Raw genomic sequence first — 15,298 nt, 5'->3', positions numbered from 1 at the left:
TACTATAGTGCAGTATGAATATGAAATATACTACTGAAATAGAAGTATTTAATATGCTACAGTGTAACAGAAACTCCCTGCCCTGTTATTTTAATACAGAGGTGATCATAACACACACCACATTCTGGGCTCCTTTATTCACTTATCTCTGTATTTGGGAAATGTTCTAGTCCAGCAAACATAGTTCCTCCTCATTCTTACTAAATAATTAACTTAATCAAGTCTCTCTGGACACTCAGATCATTTCTAGGGTTCTTTCTACTGAACATCTCCTCGATGATCATTGTGGAGATACTGTATAATTTTGAGCGTGAATCTGTTGGATGAAATGCTAACAGAGAAATTACAATGCTCAAAGGGTAATCTTTTCCTGTTTTTTGGAGACAGGGTCTTGTTCTGTCACCCAGGCTGGAGTGCAGTGGCGTAATCTCGGCTCACTGCAATGTCTGCTCCTGGGTTCAAGCAATTCTGCCTCAGCCTCCCGGGATGCTAGGATTACAGGCGTGCACCACTATGCCTGGCTGTTTTTTGTATTTTTAGTAGAAACGGGGTTTCACCACGTTGGCCAGGCTGGTCTCAAACTCCTTGCCTCAAGTGATCCGCCAGCCTTAGCCTCCCAAAGCGCCGAAATTAAAGGCATGAGCCAGTTCGCCTGGCCCCTTTTTTTTGTTTTGATAGATGGTGAAAAACTTCCCAACAAAAAACTTTCACCAGTTTAAACTCCCACCAACAATATGTAAGTGTGTTTTCGTATACTCTGCCAACATAAGATAATATCAGATTTAAATTTTTTTTACTGCTGAGTAAAGCTACATTATTTCTCTTTGTATGAGATGCCTACTTATCTCCTTTGCCTGTTTTTGTAGAGTGGATTTTGTTCTTATCAATTTAGAAGACCTCTTTGTATATAAAGCACATTAGCCCTCTGTCTTACATGGTACAAATATTTCTTCCCAGTTTGTTGATTTTTAAAAATGTTATTAGTTGTAAAGAATCTATTTTAAGTTTCAGTCATATTAATAATAAAAACAAATATGCACCCTAGTTTTCTTCCACTGTGTTTGTGACATTAAAAAATTATAATCTTTAAATCCTAGATCCATCCACAGTCTTTTGGTATAAAGAATAACATCTGTAATCCCGGAACTTTGGGAGGCCGAAGTAGGTGGATCGCTTGAGGTCAGGAGTTCAAGACCAGCCTGGCCAACATGGTGAAACCCTGTTTCTATTAAAAATATAAAAATTAGCTCAGTGTGATGTTGGGCACCTGTAACCCCAGCTATCCGGGAGGCTGAGGCAGGAGAAGCTTGAACCCAGGAGGCAGAGGTTGCAGTAAGCTGAGATTGTGCCACTGTACTGCCGCCTGTGTAACAGAGTGAGATACGGTCTCAAAACACACACACATCCACACCCACACAGAGAAAGAGAAAATGAAGTAAATTCTAGCTTCAGCTCTTCCCTCTAACAGTCAGTTATTATATCTTTCAATATATCTAATCCCTTTACCTAATTTGAAAAGTCAAGAGCTGGGCACAGTGGCTTACAATTGTAATGTTAGCACTTTGGGAGGCCGAGGTGGGCGGATCACCTGAGTTCAAAACCACCCTGAGCAACATGGTGAAACCCCATCTCTACTAAAAACAAAAAAATTAGCTGGGCTGTGGTGGCACACACCTGTAATTTTAGCTACTCGGGAGAATGAGGCAGGAGAATCACTTCGACCCACAGCAGAGGGCTGCAGTGAGCCGAGACTGTGCCATTGCACTGCAGCCTGGGCAACAGAGCGAGATTCCATCTCCAAAAAAAAAAAAGTCAACTTAATAATATTTAATTCCCGTATGTGTTTATTTCCACATTGTGGTAATGCATGAGTTTACTGCAGGAGGATGTACAATCACACTGTACTGTATATAATTTTGTATGGTACATTTTTTGACTTTATATTATGCAAGATCTATTTCTTACATGACTATGAATTTTACATAACTATTATTAATATTTAAAAGGTGACATAACATCCCAGTTAGGGATAGTCCTCTTTCTACTAGCCCATTTCTCCATGGCAGGGCAAACAGACCGACTGCACATTCTCACTCACTGGTGAGGAAACTCTTTGGTTGTAAAGTGCTATCCTAAGAGGCACTGACTTAGGACCAAGTCCGTATCAATGGCGTCAAGGGTCTGGCCATCTTTCCGAGCCTTGATCCTGTGTTTTGCATTCCTCTCCTGGAGCAGGGCACTTCCCTAATGCAGGATGGATGCAGCCTCCACCTGCAGAGTTGGGTGTGGCCCCAAGGTACTGGCCTTGGTCCTGCAGCGAGGACTCCAGGTGACCATGACAGAGCAGAGGTGGAGGCCAGGGCTGAAGTGGGCAGGCGCCAGTCCGGAGTTGCAAAGTCCCACCTCTGGCTCTGATTAACTGCAAAAGCTGTAGGAGGTACCTCACCCATGACCTGGTTTCTTCCTCTGTGAAATGAGATGGTTTACACTGCAATCCAACTTGGGAAATCAGTGAGAGAATGTACCGAGAGCCTCCAGCCTAGTTCTGATACAGGGAAGAACCTGGGTGGGTGGGAGCTGGCGGTTATCTTTTTTTTCTTTCTTTTTTTTTGAGATGGATTTTCACTCTCGTTGTTCAGGCTGGAGTGCAATGGTGTGATCTCAGCTCGTTGCAACCCTGCCTCCCGGGTTCAAGCGATTCTCCTGCCTCAGCCTCCCAAGTAGCTGGGATTACAGGTGTGAGCCACCATGCCCAGCTAATTTTGTATTTTTTTTTTTTTTTTTTTTTTTTTAGTAGAAATGGGGTTTCACCTTGTTGGTCAGGCTGGTCTTGAACTCCTTGACCTCAAATGATCCACCCACCTTGGACTCCCAAAGTGCTGGGGTTACAAGTGTGAGCCACCGCACCTGACTTCTTCTTGTCTTTTTCTTTCTTTCTTTCTTTCTTTTTTTTTTTTTTTTTTTTGAGACAAGGTCTTGCTCTGTTACCCAGGTTGGATTACAATGGCCTGATCATGGCTCACTGTAGCCTGGAACTCCTGACCTCAAGCAATCCTCCTGCCTCAGTCTCCTGAGTAGCTGGGACTACAGGCACGTGCTGATGGGCGTGGCTCATTCATTCATTCATTCATCCATTGCAGAGATGGCATATCTCCATGTTGTCCAGGCTGGTCTCAAACTCCTGAGTTCAAGGGATCCTCCTGCCTCAGCCTACAGATTATATGTGTAATCCTCAAAGTGCTGAGATTACAGATGTGAGCCACCATGCCCAACCAGTTTTCTTTTCAGATGAAGTCAGCTGAAAGACATCCCCCAGAAGCCTTCACGATGCTGTAGGGCAGGTGAGCCCAAAGGAGGGCTTAGCTGGCAAGGGCTCTGCGCTTCGGCCAGGAAGGAATTCAAGGGCGAGCCGGTGGTAGGGCAGAAGAAGGCAGCTTTATGGAGGCGGCAGTGTTACAGCTCTGTGACTGGTCTCATGGGGCATGACTGCCCCACAGGCCGTGTGCTGACAGTAGGTCAGGACAGTTTTGTACTCATATTTGTACTCATACTTTTAATTATCTGTAGATTAAGAGGCAGCTTATGTGGAGATTTCTAGGGAAGGGTAGTAACTTTTGAGCTGTCAGATCATTGCCGGGGAACGGGGTGGTAACTCCTGGGTGTTGTCATGGCAATGGTAATCTGACATGGCACGCTGGTGGGCATGTCTTATAGAAGGCTGCTTCTCTCGAGGCCGTTTTAGCTAGTCTTCAATTTGGTCCAGTGTCTGAGCCCCATCTCCTAACCCAGTGATGTTGTTACAGAGCCTGCCTTACAAAAGTTCACCAAGGGCTGGGCACCGTGGCTCATGCCTGTAATCACAGCGCTTTGGGAGGCCCAAGGCGAACGGATCTCAAGGTCAAGAGATCCAGACCATCCTGGCCAACAAAGTGAAATGCCATCTCTACTAAAAATACAAAAATTAGCTGGAGAATTGCTTGAACCCGGGAGGCGGAGGTTGCAGTGAGCTGAGATAGCACCACTGCACTCCAACCTGGGTGACAGAGTGCGACTCGGTCTCAAAAAACATAAATAAAATAAAATAAAATAAAATAAATAAAATAAAATAAAGAAAAGTTCACCAAGAGCATCAGCATACGAAGTCAACTGAAAATAAAATAACCAAACCCCATGCCAGCCACAATCCCACTGGACCCCTTACCTATAACCATGAACTTAGGGCTTCTTGTTGATGAATACATACATTGCTTGATGCTAGAGTTAAAATTCAGTATCTTTTTCCCCCGCCCTTTTTTGCTTTTCTTTTACTTGATGGGAGCAGGTGTAAAATTTAACATCTTAATTGAACCCCTCAGTTTAAAAAAATCTGATCTAGGCTGGGGATGGTGGCTCACACCTGTAATCCCAGAACTTTGGGAGGTTGACGCAGGCGGATCACCTGAGGTCAGGAGTTTGACACCAGCCTGGCCAACGTGGTGAAACCTCATCTCTACTAAAAATACAAAAATTAGCCAGGTGTGGTGGCATGTGCCTGTTATCCCAGCTACTCAGGAGGGTGAGGCAGGAGAATTGCTTGAACATGGGAGGTGGAGGTTGCAGTGAGCCCAGATTGCACCATTGCACTCTGGCCTGGGCAATGAGAGTGAAATTCCGTCTTTTAAAAAAAAAAAAAAAAAAAAAGCCAGGTGCAGTGGCTCATGCCTGTGATCCCAGAACTTTGGGAGGCTAGGCAAGATCACCTGAGGGGTTAGGAGTTCAAGACCAACCTGGCCAACATGGTGAAACCCAATCTCTACTAAAAATAAAAAATTAGGCCAGGCACGGTGGCTCAGCTGAGGTGGAGAGTTCAAGACCAGCCTGACCAACATGGAGAAACCCTGTGTCTAAAAAAAAAAGAAAATAATAAATAAATAAATATTAGCTGTGTGTGGTGGTATGCACCTGTAGTCCCAGCTATTTGGGAGGATGAGACAGAAGAATCGCTTGAACCCGGGAGGTAGAGGTTGCAATGAGCCAAGATCACACCACTGCACTCCAGCCTGATAGTGTGAGACTCCCTCTCAAAAAAAAAAAATCTGATCTATGTGGTTGGGATAGGCAACTTCAATAGTCCTCACCGTTGTTAAAACGAATCTAACTTTTATTAACTCATCAGGCTAGGGAAAAATCAGCTCATTATTTGTGGGAAACACTCTCAGTAATGTAAGCCATTAGAAATCTAAAACTCACATCAGTTACATGGTGCATTAACATACTTTACTAACTCCCTGATACGTGAGGCAATTAAAAAAACCCACCAAGATTGTGTGTGTGTGTGTGTGTGTGTGCGCGCGCGCGCGTGCGCGCACGTGCAGTATTAAATATCAATTCACCTGAGAAGGCAGAGACAGTTTAGCACCAAAACAGGGCTTGTCCCCCGAGGACACACACTGGGAAGTGGCCTTTCCTCTCTGGTCTCAGCCCAGGTCCAGCTGTCGGGTGTCACCTCGCTAACAACTCATGCCTTGGGCTTCACCTCTGCATCTGCACAGCCTGGATGCCCTTGCCTGACACCCCACACCGATCGGGAGAGGCAGATGTATTTCGCTCAAGGAAACCTCACAAATGTAGAATATCATTTTTGAAACATTTTACCTACAGCTATTATGGATATGGGGTTACAATGTGCGTTGATTTTGCAGGTCCATTTATCAACATGTCTTGTCACGTTGCCCTGAAGTTCAGGGCAAATGCTATGTCAGTCTGTGTGCCTGGAAGCCATGCTCACCTCTCCTTTTCTGCAAAGTCATTCTGTAACTTCTGTTCCTTCTCAAGAGCTATGGTTTCGGCTTGGTTCTTCAGTGTCTGTTCATATTCTCGGATTTTCTCTTTAAGTGCTTTTATCGTAACCTCTGCAGAAAAGGAAAAAAAAAAAACCTATAGTAAGAGAAGCACACAATTCCACACGGCTGTAGGTACAAGGCTCTCATAACCTGGTAGGACCGGTGTGTTTTAAACCTTAGCTCTTCAAGTCTGACACAAAATCAATGGTTACGAGTCCCTTCGGAGACCTTTTACTCCCTAAATGCTAAATTGAACTTTAAACGCTTAGGCTGAGGAGGATCAATGGATTTTGCTGAAAAGAAGAGCTAAGGGCTGGACGCGGTGGCTCACGCCTGTAATCCCAACACTTTGAGAGGCCAAAGCGGGCAGATTATGAGGTCAGGAGTTCGAGACCAGCCTGGCCAATATGGTGAAACCCCATCTCTACTAAAAAGGCAAAAATTAGCTGGGCAGGGCGGCGCGCACCTGTGATCCCAGCTACTCAGGAGGCCGAGGAAGGAGAATGGTTGGAACCCGGGGGAGCGAGGTTGCGGTGAGCCGAGATTGCACCGCTGCCTCCAGCTTGGGCGACAGAGCAAGACTCCGTCTCAAAAAAAAAAAAAAAAAGAAAAGAAGAAAAAAAGAAAAAAGAAAAGAAGAGCTATGGTTTCTCTCGTACAAGTCAAAGAAAAAAAGGAGGGTGGGAGGCTGGGGATGGAAATCAATGGTAAAATATCATATCATCTTACTGATGAGTCTTAAGTTAGTCCTGTCACTGAGGGATGATTAATAAAGTCTTAGTGTGGGTTTCAGCACTTTCTCACACACACACACAAACACAGTTCATAATGGTGGGTGCATTTTGGAAGAAGTGATGGAAGGGGAATCAGGAATGTCTAGGGTACCCCATTCTCTATGATGTGACGATTTCATCCAAACCTCTCATGTACCCTATAAATATAAACACCTACTATGTACCCACACGAATTAAAAATAAATAATAATAAAAAAAAAAGTCTACAGGCCAAGCACAGTGGCTCACATCTGTAATCCCCGAGCTTTGGGAGGCTGAGGTGAGAGGATCCCCCGAGCTTGGGAGTTTGAGACCATAACACAGCGAGCCACACCTGTACAAAAAGCACAGGAATTAGCTGGACGTGGTGGCGCATGCCTGCAGTCCCAGCTTAGGGACCTGGGAGGCTGAGGTGGGAGGATGTCTTGAGCCCAGGAGTTTGAAGCTGCAGTGAGCTATGATTATGCCACTGCACTTCAGCCTGGATGACAGATGAGACCTGTTGAGAGAGAGAGAGAGAGAGAGACAGGGGGAGAGAGAGAGAGAGAGAAAGAGAGAGAGAGAGAGAGAGAGAGAGAGAGAAACAGAGAAAGAGAGACAGAGAGAGAAAGAGAGAGACAGACAGAAAAACAAGCGAGCAAGCTGGCATGGCCATGCAGCTCTGCTGGTTCGTAAGTTACAAGAAATGTGTGGTGCTCGGTGGATAAAGCATGAGTCTTCTGGGCTGGAAGGGACCCGCCCTGGGGCACCCTCCACGCTGGTGGTTGTGGGCTTTGCACGCAGAGCAGAGGGTACATAGCAAGGGGGGAGATGCTCTGGTGACTAGTGCGTGGCCCAGAGGGTTCCTAGAGTGGGGTGTGAGTGTCAGGGGTGTGGGGCAGGGCTGTTTCGGGACAACCCAGGCCCACGCGGCTCTGGTGAGTGGCTCCTGTACCACCAACTGCAAGTTCACAGACATCACCTCAATTGCCCATTCGGGGAGCATCAAAGCGGACTTGATGAATAGAGCAGACTGGTGGGTGGCTCTGGGGCAGGACTGCTCCCCCTGCGTCCTTCTCTAGACACACCTATGCCACTCTGCATGCTGGAGCCCCAGCCCCCAGGAGAGGGGAGCTCTTAGGTAACGTTGCCTGCTGCTACCGATCCACCTCTTGGCAGGCGAGGCTTACTTTCTTTGTGTTCCCAGTGCCGGCACAGGCTCGTGCTCAGGAAAGCACTGTGGCATGAATGAATGAAGGGGCCGAGGCCGGGCAGAGCTGGGGGAGGCCCAGACTGGGCTTGTGGCAATAGGGCTCCCTCTGGGGTAACAAGGCCACCTGCCAGGTGTGTAACTCACATCCTTTCCTGCTCTCTGGGATGCACAGACCCTCACTGGCCAGGGCAGGAGCACATCACCTGGGCGATTAACACCCACATGGCTTAGCACATACAAGCTAAAGGCTTTTTTTTTTTTTTTTTTTTAGGGTAGAGTTTCACTCTGTTGCCTAGGCTGGAGGGCGGTGGCACAGTCTTGGCTCACTGTAACCTCCACTTCCCAGGTTCAAGCAATTCTGCCGCCTCAGCCTCCAGAGTAGCTGGGACTACAGGTGCACTCTACCAAGCCTGGCTAATTTTTGTATTAAAGGCTCTATTGTTAAGAGAAGAGATTGGCTTTTTTCATTAGGTGGAACCCAGAGTGCTTTCCTTAGAGAGGGGGAATTCCACTAATGATCCCATCAGGGCGCTGGAGAGGGACTGGGCGCCTTTCTGCCCTTTGGCCTGGCTGATCAGGGTCCGGAAGAAATGCTCTGTGTACACAATGGTTGGTAATATGTCCCTCTCAAGCCATACAGACAAGGCCAACGTGAGGTAAGAGCTGGGCACTTCCAGAATGGAGTCCAGACAGGTCAGCTCGGAAAATGCCCACACTGCTCTGCTACGTCAATGGTCTATACTCCTGCGTAAACATGTTTTGCCTTTTTTTTTTTTTTTTGAGACAGAGACTCGCTCTGTTGCCCAGGCTAAGGTGTAGTGGTGTGATCTCAGCTCCCTGCAACCTCTGCCTCCCAAGTTCACGCAATCCTCGTGCCTCAGCCTCCTGAGCAGCTGGGACTACAGGCGTGTGTCACCACACCTGGCTCATTTTTGTGTTGCTTTTTTTTTTTAAGTAGAGATGGAGTTTTACCATGTTGGCCAGGTTGGTTTCGAAATCCTGACCTCAAATGATCAGCCCACCTTGGCCTCCCAAAGTGCTGAGATTACAGGCATGAGCCACCATGTCCAGCCTCATTAAGTGGGTGGACAGTGCCTGGACCCTAATGCCTGTTCCAGTGGGGCTCCTCAGTGACACATCATAGCGTGTGACCTCGTCAGTGTGCTGGCTGTGCCCGATGAGGTCTCTTTGCCATCCTCTGGCCCCCGGTGGGCACTCATGGACCAGCTCAGCCTCAGCCACAGGCCACTTCACCCTAGAGCCTCTGACCTTCCTCTGGCCCAGATTGCATCCCGGACAGACTCTGAGTGTCTCAGCAGGGCTCCCAGGCGTGTGCAGGGGAGGAGGGAACCAGCATAGCAGAGAGGGCTCTGAGGGCTTGCCACGACCTGGGGCCTCCATTTACTCATCATTGCAGGGTGGGTGGGGCTGTGGCCCATGAGGCGGACGCTCCCTCTCTGCTCTTTTTTTTTTTTTTTTGAGACGGAGTTTCACTCCTGTCGCCCAGGCTGGAGTGCAGTGGTGCGATCTTGGCTCACTGCCACTTTCATTTCCCCGGCTCAAGCAATTCTCCTGCCTCAGCCTCCCGAGTAGCTGGGATTACAAGCATGTGCCACCACGCCCAGCTAATTTTTATATTTTTAGTAGAGGTGGGGTTTCTCCATGTTAGTCAGGCTGGTCTCGAACTCCTGACCTCAGGTGATCTACCTGCCTCGGCCACCCAAAGTGCTGAGATTACAGGCGTGAGCCACGGCGCCCGGCTTCTGCTCTAACTTTTATTATGTACCTGATACAGTTTGGATGTCTGCCTCCTCCAAATCACAGGTTGAAATCGGATCTCCAGTGTTGGAGATTGGGCCGAGTGGGAGGTGTCTGGGTCTTGGGGGCAAATCCCTCATAAATCGCTTGGTGACGAGTCACTGAGATTTGGTTGTTAGTAAGAAGTCTGAGGCCCCCCATCTCTCTTGCCTTGTGGCATGTTTGCTCCCCTTTCACCTCCTGCCATGAGTAAAAGCTTCCTGAGGACCCCCTGAAGCCGGGCAGATGCTGGCGCCGTGCTCATACAGCCTGCAGAACCGTGAGCCAAATAACCCTTTCTTCATGTATTTCTTTATAGCAACATACAACACACTCAAATCATATATATATTTTTTTCTTTAAGAGATAGTCTTATTGTGTTGTCCAGGCTGGTCTTGAACTCCCGGCCTCAAGCAATCCTCCTGCCTATCTCTCAAAGTGCTGGAATTATAGGCGTGAGCCATTGTGCCAGCCCCTGCTCTAATTTTTTAATCATTTATATTACTGCTGTGATCATTACAAGTAATGTGCACTGCCTACCTTCCGAAATTAAGATGATTTTTTTTTTTGAGATGGAGTTTTGCTCTGTTGGCCAGGCTGGAGTGCAATGGTGTGATCTCGGCTCACCGCAACCTCCGCCTCTCAGGTTCAAGCGATTCTCCTGCCCCAGCCTCCTGAGTAGCTGGGATTACAGGCATGCGCCACCACACCCAGCTAATTTTTTGTATTTTTAGTACAGATGGGGTTTCTCCATGTTGGTCAGGCTGGTCTGAAACTCCCAGCCTCAGGTGATCCGCCCACCTCAGCCTCCCAAAGTGCTGGGATTACAGGCGTGAGCCACTGTGCCTGGCAGATCATTTTTATTCTTGGAAGAGGAGGAGAGGAAATGACATTTTTCTGGAGCTTGGGAAAACTTGTTATCCAAATAAAAAGGAGTAAATTTCTGGCAAACGCCACACTGCTGAATAAGCAGCAGGTACTATTAAGTGCTAAATGCTGTGTGTGTCCATATTTAATCCCACACCAACCCCACCTGTATGAGAATTGCCTCCCCACAAAAAGAGGCTTTTAGCCAAGTGAGATAACTTGCTGAAGGTCACACAGCTAGGTGGTGGCAAAGAAAGGACTCAAACCAGGCCTGTCTGTCTGCCTCCAGAGCTGTTCTTATTTAGAGACAGAGTCTCACTCCGTCGCCCACACTGGAGTGCAGTGGTGTGATCTCAGCTCGCTGCAACCTCCACCTCCCAGGTTCAAGCCATTTTCCCACCTCAGCCTGACTAACACGGAGAAACCCCACCTCTACTAAAAATATAAAAATTAGCTGGGCGTGGTGGCACATGCTTGTAATCCCAGCTACTCGGGAGGCTGAGGCAGGAGAATTGCTTGAGCCGGGGAAATGAAGGTGGCAGGGAGCCGAGATCGCACCACTGCCCTCCAGCCTGGGCGACAGGAGTGAAACTCCGTCTCAAAAAAAAAAAAAAAAAAAGAGCAGAGAGGGAGCGTCCGCCTCATGGGCCACAGCCCCACCCACCCTGCAATGATGAGTAAATGGAGGCCCCAGGTCGTGGCAAGCCCTCAGAGCCCTCTCTGCTATGCTGGTCCCCTCCTCCCCTGCACACGCCTGGGAGCCCTGCTGAGACACTCAGAGTCTGTCCGGGATGCAACCTGGGCCAGAGGAAGGTCAGAGGCTCTAGGGTGAAGTGGCCTGTGGCTGAGGCTGAGCTGGTCCATGAGCGCCCACCGGGGGCCAGAGGATGGCAAAGAGACCTCATCGGGCACAGCCAGCACACTGACGAGGTCACACGCTATGATGTGTCACTGAGGAGCCCCACTGGAACAGGCATTAGGGTCTAGGTACTGTCCACCCACTTAATGAGGCTGGACATGGTGGCTCGTATCTGTAATCTCAGCACTTTGGGAGGCCAAGGTGGGCTGATCATTTGAGGTCAGGATTTCGAGACCAACCTGGCCAACATGGTAGCTGAGATTATAGGCATGCCCCACCACGCCAGACTAATTTATGTAATTTTAGTAGAGACGGGGCTTTGCCATGTTGGCCAGGCTGGTCTTGAACTCATGACCTCAAGTGATCTGCCCACCTAGACCTCCCTAAGTGCTGGGATTATAGGCGTGAGCCACCGCACCTGGCCTGGAGCCATTCTTTTTTTTTTTTTTTTTTTTTTTTTTTGAGACGGAGTTTCGCTCTTGTTAACCAGGCTGGAGTGCAATGGCGCGATCTCGGCTCAACGCAACCTCCACCTCCTGGGTTCAGGCAATTCTCCTGCCTCAGCCTCCTGAGTAGCTGGGATTACAGGCACGCGCCACCATGCCCAGCTAATTTTTTGTATTTTTAGTAGAGACGGGGTTTCACCATGTTGACCAGGATGGTCTCGATCTCTCAACCTCGTGATCCACCCGCCTCGGCCTCCCAAAGTGCTGGGATTACAGGCTTGAGCCACCGTGCCCGGCCTGGAGCCATTCTTAAATCTTGGACTCTATAACTCATGAGACCTTTGGGGAGAGAACATCCACACTGAGCTTAGCTCCTGGCCATTGGGAAGCTGGTAACTGAGGCACTGGTGAGGTGAGGAGAAGAGAAGGAACATCCTGCACAGCCCTTGAGGCCCCCACCGGCACCACCCTCCAACAAAAGCGAACTTGAGAAAAAAAAGGCCAGAAAGAGGCCGGGCATGGCGGGACACATGCCTGTAGTCCCAGCTACTCAGAAGGCTGAGGCGGGAGGATGGCTTGAGTCCAGGAGGTCAAGGTTGCAGTGAGCTATGATCATGCAACTGTTCCCCAGCCTGGGTGACAGGGTGAGACCCTGAATCTGAAAAAAAAAAAAAAAAATCTGAAACAACAACAACAACAACAACAAAAAAACCCAAAAAAACCAAACAAACAAAAAAAACAACAAACAAACCAGGCAGCAGATCTGTCAAAATTAGGTGCCAGATGAGAATAAAGGGAAAAAACCCAGGATACTCCCCTTTACGGTGGCGCGCCTATGAAAAAAGGTGCATATTTGCAGGTTACCTTTCTTTCTTTCTTTTCTTTTCTTTTTTTTTTTTTTTTTGAGATACAGTCTTGCTCTGTTGCCCAGGCTGCAGTGCAGTGGCATGATCTCGGCTCACTGCAACCTCTCCCTCCAGGGTTCAAGCAATCCTTCTGCCTCAACCTCCTCAGTGGCTGGGATTAAAAGCATGCGCCACTATGCCCAGCTAATTTTGTATTTTCAGTAGAGACGGGGTTTCACCATATTGGCCAGGCTGGTCTTGAACTCCTGACCTTGTGATCTGCCCACCTCGGCCTCCCAAAGTGCTGGGATTACAGGCGTGAGCCACCGTGCCCGGCACAGGTTACCTTTCACTGGAACGGTGTAGTGATTCTGGCAAGAAATGTTTCCTACAGGGGAAGGTAATACCTTCCTTAGAGCAGGTCCACCTTAGCAAGCTCAATGCCTCACTTTCTCGCAGGACAGAGCTATCCCTTCTGGTCCTAAAGGCTCACCGCTCTCAGCAGAGCCAAACAGAAGTGGCGTCTGGCTTCTCCAACTGCCTGTTACCTCCTGCTCCCAAATCTCAGCAAGGAAGCCCTGCTGGCCTGAGGGCTCGAGTATCCCAATGCCCACGCCACAGGGAGATGTGTTCAGAGGCCCTGAGTGCTACTGCCCCTCATAGCCCAGGCCTCTACCTCTGGTTCTTCCCACATCATCACAGATGCTTGCTGGATCGTTTCCACGGACAATTTCTCTTCCTGAGTCCACCTGCAGTGTTTTCAAAGCCAAAGGATGCTTTTAAAAGTCTTTGCCAATTAACTTTTTTTTGTTGTTATTGTTAAAGACTGGATCTTGCTCTGTCACCTAGACTGAATGAAGTGTCATGATCACGGCTCACTATAGCCTTGACCTCCTGGGCTCAAGCGATCCTCCCACCTCAGCCTCTTGAGTAGCTGGGACCACAGGTGTGTACCACCATGCCCGGCTACTTTTCGACGTTCTGTTGCGACAGGGTGTCACTAGGTTACCCAGGCTGGTCTTGAACTCCCGGCCTCAAGCGATCCTCCCACCTTGGCCTCCCAAAGTGCTGGGATTACCGGTGTGAAATCCACACATGGCGAATTAACTCTTTATCGAGGTCTCTACAAATAGTCAATGGACGTCCTCTCTTTTCTATCCAATTCCTCACCCACATTCCCAAACAAAACCAAACAGGCAGAATTATTCTTTGGAGCTGACTGAAAAACCTGCTGTCAGAGGTGGGCTGTGATTTTTCTTCAAGCGAAGGAAGCCAAGAGGCTTCAGGATCCTGAGTGCTCTGGATTTTAGGCACGGGAGAGACTGCTTCGTTCTTCCCTGATGGGAAAAGCCAGGCAACCTTTGCTCTCTCTGTCTTGTTGATGGCTGGGCCAACACACCAAGAGGTTGTTTTCTATCATTAAATTCCTAATGAATAGGCAATACCGACAAGGCAACAGCAGCGCTTAAGCATCAGCCTTTAAGATGTGTCCGAAGCCTTAATGTATCCGCAGCAATTATTAAATGACTTACTGTGTGTGACCCTTTGATCACGAGCTGGCTTTCTGACAGGTGTCGCCTGGAGGCAACGCGCATCGGCCTTTCAAGAGGCATACCCAATCGCGTAATGATACAGGAAGAGTTTTCAAAGAATCCTGATCCGTCTCATCCGAGGGCAATAAAATCTTACGTGGTAGTTGCGAAGAGGAAAAGTTTTACTTGGAAATAGCTCAGGACGATTATCGTCTCTCTTTAACGACTCAGATTCCTGCCCCGCCCTGACTTTATGATGTGTATATTACAAGGAGAACTGGACCCAAAAGTATGAGAAAAGGCAATTAAAAAAAAAAAAAAAAGAAACGAAGAGAGAAGAGAAGACAAAGAAGGAATGCATTTTCCACCAACCTTGATTCTTCACTTCGGCAAATTCCTTGTTGTATTCTTCCAGAGTTTCCCTAAGTCTCTGGTTCTCTGTTTCAATATCGTGCAGCCGCTGTACTTTGAGCTGGAGTTGCTGTCCAAGATCCAAAGCCGGTACCGGATCTGCACAACAGGAAAGCAGCCATCACCCCATTCTGCCCCCAAACATGCCCCCGTCACGGCAATACACAGGCTCAGAACGGGACTCCTGAGACGTCAGCTCCAGCAGGCTGCCCAGAGGCCACAGTCATGCCCCTGCGGCCTCACCTCCTCCTGCAGGGGCCAGCCCCCTTGCTGGGTAAGGGGGTTCTCCACTGCTTTATAAAGGATGGACCCAGCCCAAGGTCCTTGAGGTGTGAAAACGGGGTGGGAATAGTCATGAGATTCACTGGTGTTTGCCGATTACGTGATTTTCATTCTTTGATCAGATAAGCAGAGAAATATACCAGGCAGCAGCCCCAGGAGATCAACCACATCCCCAGAGATGCATGTGGAAGACAGGTAAGCCCATGGACAGCTGCCCGGATGTTTAAGATTTCCAACAATTAAGAAGTTGGAATAACAGATAACACCTGATGCCCTGAGAACGCCACACAGTTCACGGGACGCTTTATGGACATTTTGTCATTTGGGCCTTACAATGATCTCCAGAAACAGGCCTCAGAAGCTAAAGCCCAGGGATGCAGAGTGACTCTCCTGAGGTCACCGGCTAGTTGGTTGGCGCAGAGAATGTGCACGTAAGTCTGTCAACTCCAAGTGATCATGCTTTTTTGTGTTT

General features: G+C 48.4%; 1 protein-coding gene across 9 annotated transcripts in view; it reads right to left on the bottom strand.

Annotated features, from left to right (window-relative positions):
- CUX1 (cut like homeobox 1) overlaps positions 1-15,298 on the bottom strand; it is a 471,463-nt gene that overhangs the window by 176,404 nt on the left and 279,761 nt on the right. For 8 of the 9 annotated variants that reach the window (XM_039460712.2, XM_039460705.2, XM_074390309.1 and 5 more), the window contains 2 exons: positions 14,506-14,643; positions 5,768-5,891 (listed from right to left, as the gene is read on the bottom strand). In XM_039460712.2, the coding sequence (XP_039316646.1) occupies positions 5,768-5,891; positions 14,506-14,643 (262 nt within the window). The remainder of the gene's footprint in view (positions 1-5,767; positions 5,892-14,505; positions 14,644-15,298) is intronic. The other variant, XM_074390311.1, reaches the window with a different exon arrangement.

Source organism: Saimiri boliviensis, chromosome 20, assembly GCF_048565385.1.
Source record: "Saimiri boliviensis isolate mSaiBol1 chromosome 20, mSaiBol1.pri, whole genome shotgun sequence".
NCBI classification, from domain to species: domain Eukaryota; kingdom Metazoa; phylum Chordata; class Mammalia; order Primates; family Cebidae; genus Saimiri; species Saimiri boliviensis.
This window is presented reverse-complemented; position numbering and strand designations above follow the sequence as displayed.